The sequence below is a fragment of the Sus scrofa genome, chromosome 3, assembly GCF_000003025.6.
Source record: "Sus scrofa isolate TJ Tabasco breed Duroc chromosome 3, Sscrofa11.1, whole genome shotgun sequence".
In the NCBI taxonomy this organism is placed as follows: domain Eukaryota; kingdom Metazoa; phylum Chordata; class Mammalia; order Artiodactyla; family Suidae; genus Sus; species Sus scrofa.
Window position 1 is genome coordinate 6,492,805 of NC_010445.4, and position 10,043 is coordinate 6,502,847.

Genomic DNA, 10,043 nt, shown 5'->3' on the forward strand with positions numbered 1-10,043 from the left:
ATCCAGTTACATCTCTTTTTGTGGTATTAAGATTTTTTTTAATGGGTCTAGGTATTGTCAACCATCCACAATAACGTTCTCCACTAAATTTTCACATAACAGGTTTTTTTTTTTTTTTTCTTTTTAGGGCCCTACCTGTGGCATATGGGAATTCCTAGACTAGGGGTCCAATTGGAGCTGCAGCTGTCAGCCTAGACACAGCCACAGAAACTCGAGATTTGAACTGCATCTGCGACTTACTCAACGGTTTGTGGCAGCGCCAGATCCTTTAACCCACTGATCGAGGCCAGGAATTGAATTCTCATCCATACAGATACCAGTTGGGTTCCACTGAGCCACATGGGGAACTCCTCACATAACAGTTTTAGTAGCCACTTAGGAGCATGCCTAGATCCATTATTTCATTAAAAGTTGCAAACTGGTGAGTTTCTGATTTTATTGTTTCTTCCGATTTTACCCGGAATTCTATAAAGTAGAACATTCTTTCATCAAGCAAATGGTTATCTTTATTTTATTTCTTTATTTTTGTCTTTTTGCCATTTTCTTGGGCTGCTCCTGCGGCATATGGAGGTGCCCAGGCTAGGGGTCGAATCAGAGCTGTAGCTGCCGACCTACACCACAGCTCATGGCAACACCGGATCCTTAACCCACTGAGCAAGGCCAGGGATCGAACCCACAACCTCATGGTTCCTAGTCAGATTTGCTTCCGCTGCCCCATGATGGGAACTCCCTAAAGGCTGTATTTAATGTGATGGGTGTGCTTGCCTGTTCATAAGTTCATTCCAGTCCGGAACACACGAAGACAAGGCTACCCGCATGTCAGGTGCACTGTTGAGCCTGTTTCTCTTCTTTGTTTTTAATCGTGTCAAGATGGAAAATCCTAGTTCACACAAATAGGTAGTTGTGAACGGTAGCAACAGCAGTATACTCTTTCTACTTAGCAGTGGGAATTCACCTTGAATCTTAATCCAAAATGCCGATAAACTTAGTGTCTTGTAATAGTTCTCAGCGTGAATGACGAACTGAGCTGCAAGAGCTCATTCTCTTCTTCGGGCGCCAAGTTTAACTCCACGATTGACTCTGGGGTTTGAAAAGGAAATGGATCTTTCATCCAAATATTTTCCTTTAATGCCCGAAATTTCTCCTCCGGGAAGTAGTGATTTAAGGTCTGAGACAAAGACGTGAGATGTGATAATATCTCTAATTTTATTTCTCGTAAGCAGGCTCCATCAATGATGCTCTCTTCAATGTGTTGCAACAGTGATGGGAACATGTAGTAGCTGGGGCGGTCGCTGTTCAGTCTCGCTTGCCACAATGATAACGTCTTCCGGAATCCTCGGATATGCTCAAGATACTGAAATATATCATTGGTTTTCCCTTGTAGCTTCACATTTAATTCATGAAGAATGCCAAACACATCACTTACGTACGCCAGTTTTGTAACCCAAGTGTCATCTTCGAAAAGAGTGGCCAGGGGAGACTGCTTTTCCATGAGAAACATGTAAATCTCACTCCTGAGTTCATATACCCTGCTCAAGACTTTTCCTTGGGACAACCAACGAACTTCTGTGTGAAACAATAAGTAGGTATGGTGAACGCCAATCTCTGAACAAAATATTTCAAGAAGTCGGCTATTGGATGCGCTTCCTTTAATGAAATTCACAATTTTCACTGCATTTTTCAGTACCTCCGTTAGGCTTGGCGGCATTCCTTTGGATACCAAAGCTTCTCGATGAATAAAACAGTGGCTCCAAGGAGCGCTGGGATGGGTTGCTTCTAACAATTTTTCAATAACTCTGCTCTGTCTTCCAGTCATGTGTGCTGCCCCATCACTTGATATTCCTTTACAGTTTTTCCAGTTTAATTGATGTTGACCCACCACGCACTTTTCTAATTCAGCGAACCAATCTAATCCAGTCCCGTGTGAATTTAAATTTAAACAGCATAACAGATCCTCTATAAAGTCATCTTGCCACACGTATCGGACATACACCAAGAGCACCGGGCACCCTGCAATATCAGTGCTCTCGTCAAGCTGGATGGCAAAATCTATACCAGACTGTAGCCGCGCCATAAGCATTGCCTCTAGGTGTTTGGCAATAGTGCAGATTCGACGCGATATTGTATTATCACTCAGAGGTATGGTTCTTAATTTATCAGCTGACTTATCGTCAAAGATGGTCCGTACCATGTCCATACAGGCGGGAAGAATAATTTTCTCAGCAGCGGTGTGAGCCATTTTCTCTTTTGCCACGCGGTAGGCAACCAAATATGATGATAATAAGGCCCTCTCATTCATAGTTGTGGAACGACTAGGAAGCCGTGGTGCTCGCCCCTTGACTTCTTTCTCTTTGCAAACAGTCTTCCTCAGCTGCTTCCTCTTCCTCCTCCACTTTCACCATCACAGCACCTTCCATCTCCTGGGGAGACCAATCTATAGCATTCCTTGATTTGGCAGTCATTGTTCGGGTTCAAAGAACGGCCCCCTTGGTCCAAACAGCATCTGTCTGCAGGACTGTCCTTTCTGTCCCTGATGATTTAGGAGGTCAGTTTTTGCAAGCCTGCAGAGTGGAAAAGCGAAGAGCTGTTAAAAGGTAACCTTGTATCGCTATGCTGCCAACACCGGTCCACGAAGAAATTCACTGACCTCAGTGGTGTGAGGTGGTGAATGGTAACTGCCATTCCCATTAGCTGTGCACCTGGCGGTTTGGAACATTACACACACAGCTCATATAACTCATGCAAATCTAATAAAGAACACGATTATTATTATTATTATTATTATTTTGGCTGTGCCTGCAGCATATGGAAATTCCTGGGCCAGGCATCGAACGGATGCCACAGCAGCCACTGGAGCTGCTACAGTGACACCATCAGATCCTTAACCCCCTGCACCGCAGAACTCCTGTTATTCCATTTTAGTAATTGAGAAAGATTAGCCCAAAGTCCTAACGATGCTGCTATGCTCCCGCCAAAGGACAGCGTACCAGACCATCCACTGGGGCACTGGGGGAAAAAACATTAAAACTCCTATTTATATTTTTAAAATACTGAAACCCGTTTAAGCTTTCCTGATAGCCATCTTCTAGCTTTCACATTGTCATCATGTGTGTTGCTCTTCTTTTCTTCCAGTGATTTGATTTTCTTCACTCATTTCTATTCTTTTTTAACGACATAGTCTGAAAATCTCATTCTGTCTCAGGAATTTTAAGATCAAGAAAAAGGAATCTTGGTTTTTGACATCTGGATCAAAGACTTCAAGGTAGGGTACTGGGGGAGTTCCCATCGTGGCGTTGCCGTGAGCTGTGATGCAGGTTGTAGATGTGGTTCGGCTCCCCCGTTGCTGTGGCTGTGGTGTAGGCAGGCAGCTACAGCTCAGATCAGACCCCTAGCTTCGGAGCCTGGGGGCCTGGGAACCTCCATGTTGCGCAGAAGCGGCCCTAAAAAGACAAAAGACAAAGAAAAAAAAAAAAAAGGTAGGGTATGAGGTATAACATGTTCCTAGAGGCTTTGTCTCTCAGTGGCAGTGTGGGTCAAAATGAATGGACTCAGGAGTTCCTGTCGTGGCTCAGTGGTTAATGAATCTGACTAGGAACCATGGGGTTGCAGGTTCGATTCCTGGCTTCACTCAGTGGGTTAAGGATCCTGTGTTGCTATGAGCTGTGGTGTAGGTTGCAGATGTGGCTCGGATCCAGCATTGCTGTGGCTCTGGCGTAGGCCACAGCTACAGCTCCGATTAGACCCCGAGCCTGGGAACCTCCATATGCTTCGGAAGCGGCCCAGAAAAGGCAAAAAAACAAAAACAAACAAACAAAAAAGAATGGACTCAAAGGAAATGATACTCAAAGAGCCAGGTCCTGGCTGAAGTCAGGATCTGGACAGGCCTCCCGGAGTGTTTTTTTGCTCATCGTCAGGACAATTAACAGTGGAAAGACTGGGCTTTATTTTGCATGAATCATCCCAGCACTCTTGACTCAAGGCTCACTGCCTCCATCACTAGTTTGGCATGTAATATTTTGAGAACTTTCACCAAATTTAATTTTTAACGCTTTCATACCTTATTTCAACTAGGCTACTCCTCAGGAGTAAAGACTGTCCTTTGCTTTTATTGTGGCCCTTAAGTCACTTAACTTTGTTCCCTGCAACCAGGAGCTATTTTTACCAACTTTGTTCCCTGCAACCAGGAGCTATTTGCTTGAATGAATACAATGTCAACACTTTTTGCCTATTTGTAGAAAGTTTCAACAAGTTCATTGTTGGCTTGGTATTTCAATACTTGGAAGGGCATGTCATTTAGAAATGAAGAGATTGCACTATATGGAGTTCCCATCGTGGCTCAGCGGTAACGAACCCAACTAGGATCCATGAGGATGCGGGTTTGGATCCTGGCCTAGCTCAGTGGGCTCAGATCCCACGTTGCTGTGGCTGTGGTGTAGGCTGCTGGTTACAGCTCCAATTCTCCCCCTTGCCTGGAACTTCATATGCTGCAGGTGCCACCCTAAAAAGACACACAAAAAAGAGATTCCACTATATTGCAAATATCAGGTTAAGAATGGAAGGAATATATTGGCAGCGCAAGTTTAACATACAGAACTAATTTGTGTCCTTGGGTTAAGTTACTTATATGTCTCCCATCACAGTATGTAACCAACCTATTTCTCCAGCAAATAGTAAGGCTTCATTGATCTGCCTATGATGCATTCTCCACAACTTATTTGACTGTATAAGATCTGTTAAGCACAGGCCTGAATAAGTTTTCTTTGGTCTTCTGCCACTTAATCGCCTCTCTCAACAATGAAAGCGTCTTTGTGTGTATACTGGTGGCACTTGAGGAAACAGATTTGGGGCATTAGAACTTTGGCCTAGCTGGACTTAGCTGGACTTTCTGGTTCATTTCCCTCTATCAGTGGATATCCAAGTTGGAAGAAGGGTCCTTGAGTTTACTTAGATCATATGAAACTTGGTGTTTTGCCTAAGAGCATCCTGCTCATCAGCTGGCTGAGCTGTGTCCTGGTGACCAGTCTCCCAGGGGCCCCACCCACCTTCCCACCACTCACTCCCTTCACTACTCATCCCTCCGAGGCCAGCACAGTTGCCTCCCACAACGGAAAAGCTCACCTACTGTCCAAAACCCCCCTTTAAAAAAGCCTTCAGAAAGGTCACAAAGGGAAAGTCAGAGGGTGCCGTCTAAGTAACCTTTTTCCCATTGCATTCAAATCACTTTATTCATAGGCTTCAAACATTCTTTAATCGCCACCATTAATGATGGTGAATTTGGGGGGTGGGCAGAAGATCTGCGAACACGTCGGAGGCTTAACAATCGTGTCCGCTAAAAAAAAAAAAAAAAAAAGTGGGGCTCGGTAGCCTCTAGGGTCCTCCTCATATTACACCTCGCGGTCCCTAGGCGCCCAGAGAAAAAAAACACACAAACAAGCCCTCACTAGAAGGAAAGCAAATGGGGACCCCTGGGGAGCACAGAAACGAGAACTAGGGTCATCGCGGGTGAAAACGAGGACGAGGAGGCGTAGATGGGACACGCGGGCGGCCTCCTCCCAGCCCACAAACCGGAACGTCGTTCCCTTCCCGCTCGCATCCAAGGCTTTCTCGACCCGGAGACTGCGCTCCCTGCGGCCGAGGCTGCGGCGAAGGACAGCAACTCGGCCCCGCCACCCGGTTTGGGGACGGTCGTGGGGAGGGGCGTCGCGGAGCACACGCCGTACCCCTCCGCCTCGGTCCCCGCCCGTCCTCCCCCGCAGGACCCACGTCTCACCGTGAACCCCGGAGGCGTCTGGGGTGCTGGGACCGAAAGGGAGGTGCCTCTGGGGAATCAAAGGGACCGGGACCCAGCCCCTCCGCTCGCTGGAACCCAGAGTGTCACAAAAGCCGGAAGCGCGTCAACCCCCGCCTTGGGGGCGCTCCGGGGTCCTCTCTAGGAAAGCGGGAGGACTTTGCGTCCTTGTTCCCCAATCCCGCCGGGGGTTCGGCTTTGGGGATGTTTTTGCTCAGCTCAGCTGTTCGCGTTACCATCCTGCTCAGATACTTATTCTCCTATTCTTTCCTATTGTTGGCAGTAACCAGACTAATTCTAGTTATTATCAAACAATAAGAGTGACTGTGGGTCTGTGGCAGAGGAACTGAAAGATGCAGACGGATGATCAGAGTGAAATTAAGGATAAATGGTTTCACAAAAGCAAAGGACTTGCTTCCCCCACCCCTCGGACCCTCATTAAATACTGCCACTTGAATGGACATGTGGGTGAAAATTGTACCTGCCACATCTGTAAACAAAGCAGCCAGTAAGCCAGCAGCCACTGCAGCTGTCCCCACCGGTGCCCCCTGAGGGGATTCAGGAGGGAGAAAATCAAGACACCGGCCCTAGACAGTCAAGGTGCATATCCAAGGAACGGTTTCAATGAGCCCAGACTCTTGCATCTTCCCATACAAAGAAAAGTGTCAGGAGTTCCCTGGTGGCCTAACGATTAAGGACCTGGCATTGTCAATGGCAGCGGCTTGATTGCTGCTGTGCTACAGGTTTGATCCCTGGCCCGGGAACTTCCAGATGCTGCTGGTGTGGCAGGAAAAAAAAAAAAAAAAAAAAGCTAAAATCATGAGATGTCTAGTTTTCTTTAATTAATAGTAATCTTTTGATGTTCCAGCTACCTGGCTTTTGCTGCAAAACTATGCTTGCTCCTCCTTACCTCTTCAGAGCAGTCCCTGAGACCTATGTGAAAGGCTGTCTTTGGGGCTTAAGTCCTCTGTTTTGTCCGCCAAATAAAGCATAATGCTCAGCGTTTAGGTTTTGCAGATTTTTTTCCATCAACACACAGTATTTTCAAATATTGGTTCAATAGGCAACGGACATTCGTTCCAATGTTAGGTAGTTATAAGATTCTGAACTTGGCTCATGTTTCCAGGGAATTTTCAGAGCGATAACAATCGAACTGATGCCGGAAAGATGTTGCCGGAATCCCGGTTCCTGTTCACGCAGTTGAAGAATGAACTCTGCGAACACACAGGCAGCGAGCAAGCGAAGTCTTTATTAAAGAAAGCAAATAGCTCCCAGGGCTGCTGGGAGGGGGGGAGAAGACCCCCCTTCTCTATTGGCCTATAGGGATTTTCATCCCTTAAAGACAGGAGTGGGTACCAACGTGGGGTCCAGAAAATGTGTTTGTTTGGTTTTTTTGCATTAGCCTTGCCCAGTTACCTATATCAATCCTTGCCCAATAGGGGTTTTAGGGGTGGACATGTCCCATAAGTTTATGGTTTTCTTGTCCTTCTCTTCCCTTAGACTAAGTCACCCTTCCTCTCATTCCTTTCCTATCGGTTGAGGAGTGGGTTAGAGATTAAGGTCCATGTCGGGAAGGTACATTTCCTACAGTAAACAAGGCCTGTGGAGAAGGCACGATAAAACAAGGCCAGTGGGAGCCTCATTACTCCCTGGAGCCCTTAAGCCACAAATAATCATCAAAGACTGCCTCCAAGTCCATGCGCCTACACTGACTACCTGAGCGAACCTTCTGCCTCAAAAGTATTAGAGTCATTTGCATTTGAGGCATTTTTGCTGTCAAAATGCTATCAATAATTATGGCTTTTATGTCCCCTTTTATAAAGCAGTAACGGAGACCTTGAATGATTGTGACTCGGCTCTTCGTTCTGAGATAAGTTTGAGGGCAAGCGTGGAAGGCCCAGCAACTACAGAGGCTGCCAATGACTAGGAGATATTCTGAAGAACCTTGCAAGCCCTGAGGAATGTTCCATTCGCTGCGAGGTCTGACCTGGCTGTGGTTGCCACTGTTTTCTCTTTTTCCTTCTCCGTGGCTCCTGGATAGTCCACGTGAATAGGTCTTTGCTCCCTGATCGCTGGCTGGCTCCCCGATCTTTGGTCCTCCCTGAAGACAATATATTCCCAGAATTCCTTCTCCAGATGCTTCCTCCTATTTCTGTCCAGTGTTGCAAGCCACCTCTAAGCGCCATGACATTGTTCTGCATGTGTTTCTCTTCTTTGTCTAACCCCTCTTCCCACTCCCCCCACCTCCATCTCTACACTGAACTGCCTGAAAGGTCCAGGAAGCTAGGTTATCCAGTGGCTGGTGGGTAGGTTTTTATGTATTGTGTGTGGGAGGGACTGTAGGGAAATGGACCCTAAGGCCTTTATAATAACGCCATTCTTTGCCTACTAATATACTGGCACAAAGGAAGCGGTCGGGTGGTATTCTCAGTTTCCAGTTCCGTGGAACGCTGAATGTACCTCCCAGAAGAAATATCCTTCCTGAGAATCAGGACCGTAACCCAGCAGCTGCTAAACTGGACACAGGAAGCACAAAGTCCACAAGGCAGTTGCTGCTCATGATGGTAATAGGGGCCGCTCCTGTTTTGAGCCCTGGGTTCCTGTATCCACGCTGTCTTTCTATTGCAGACACGATATCATACCTACCTTCAGTGCATGTACTGAATCTTGGAGGGCAGCTTCGTAACTTTGCAAGGTGCTGTATCTTATAGCAGCAACTGAGCTGAGTCTTCCGCATGTCATTCCACAGTGTGATCAAGCTAGTTGCTTCTGGGTGATGAGTAAGTGCAGTGAATTCTGTAGTTACGAGCTCACTGTCACGCCTCCTTGACTATAAAATGTGTTCCTCGGTTTAGGGTGCATCTGATGGATAAGGCATCCTCGAAGTCCTCAATGATGGAGCTGATGGAGGCAAAGCAGTCAGGGAAGACAAAGCCACACTCAGAGCATATGTACCAATCCTGGCGTGATGTTTTCCTTCTTTTATATCTATCCACGCCCAGAGCAATGGTGGGGATGTGGGAAAGATTAGTCAAGGGTTCAATCCCTTGGGAATAGCTGCTCATACATTTTCTTTAAAGCAATATTAAAAACCACAACTTTTTTTTTTTTTGGCTACACTCTCAGCACATGGACGTTCCCAGGCCACAGACTGAACCTGTGCCACAGCAGCAACCTGAGCCACTGTAGTGACGACACCAGATACTGAGCCTGCTGAGCCACATGGTAACTCCAAAAATTCCACTTTTATGAGTTGGTTGTCTCCATCTGTGTCATCTAAAGAACAGTTAAATGAATATTCTTCTCAGGAGGAAAACAGTAGCTACTGTTTGTTTCTTATTATCACTCCTTGTCAGGGACACGTGCCCCTTGGTGGGAAGTAGACTCCTTTTTTTCCTTCCCCTGATTTTTAGGGCTGTACCCGTGGCATATGGAAATTCTCAGGCTAGGGATCGAATTGGAGCTGCAGCTTTCGGCCTACACCAGAACTCGGGATCCAAGCCGCATCTTCGACCTGCACCACAGTTCAGGGCAATGCTGGATCCTTAACCCACTGAATGAGGCCAGGGATCAAATACCCGTGTCCTCATGGAGACTAGTCCTCGGGAAGTAGACTCTTAAATGTGTCCCCTAACTGGAGAAAACTGCCTGAGTCAGTCAAAACTTAAGTACAAACACACCACCGTCAGAGTTCGCTCACCTCTGCTGCAGAAATGCGACACTCTGCTAAGAGGTACAACGGGTGGGGAGATGGCAACTTGGGAAAGAACCCCAAATTTATAGCTCTCCTAGAAGAGAAAGCTTGAAATGGTGCCCAATTCTCGAGCTTGTCTTACAGGACAGCAGCTAAGGGAACAGCTTGGTACACAACCCCTCTGCCTGTAGCCTGCCTTCACGGACCAAGCTTGCCTTTATCATGTTTTTTTCAAATTACATACCCTCCAAGTTTCATGAGGCTTAGATAATATACCGCAAGACGCCTCAACTACCCCTATGAACACCTCCGATTTATGAGTTGCTATAGTAACAGGGGCTTAAGCTGTTTTCAGAAACATAAGAGTCGGCTCTTGTCCAGTTCATGTTGGCTAAGACTGTCAGGTCCACTGATCCTAAAACTAGGTCCGTGCAGGTGATGACTGACCCTTTGACATCAGAGGCCAAAACTCCCCCAAATCATGCCAAGTGCTCCACTTTTGAAACCCTTCCCATGAAGCAGCATGTCACTCAGATACACCTGTGTGGAACACGGGTGACT

The 10,043-nt window shown here is 46.7% G+C and overlaps 1 protein-coding gene across 1 annotated transcript; it reads right to left on the reverse strand.

Annotated features, from left to right (window-relative positions):
- FAM200A (family with sequence similarity 200 member A) lies at nt 230-7,213 on the reverse strand. Its single transcript, XM_013995389.2, is given in 4 exon segments — nt 230-1,006; nt 1,009-2,327; nt 2,329-2,568; nt 5,771-7,213. Coding segments are annotated over 3 exon segments (1,716 nt in total). The 5' UTR covers nt 2,463-2,568; nt 5,771-7,213; the 3' UTR covers nt 230-743.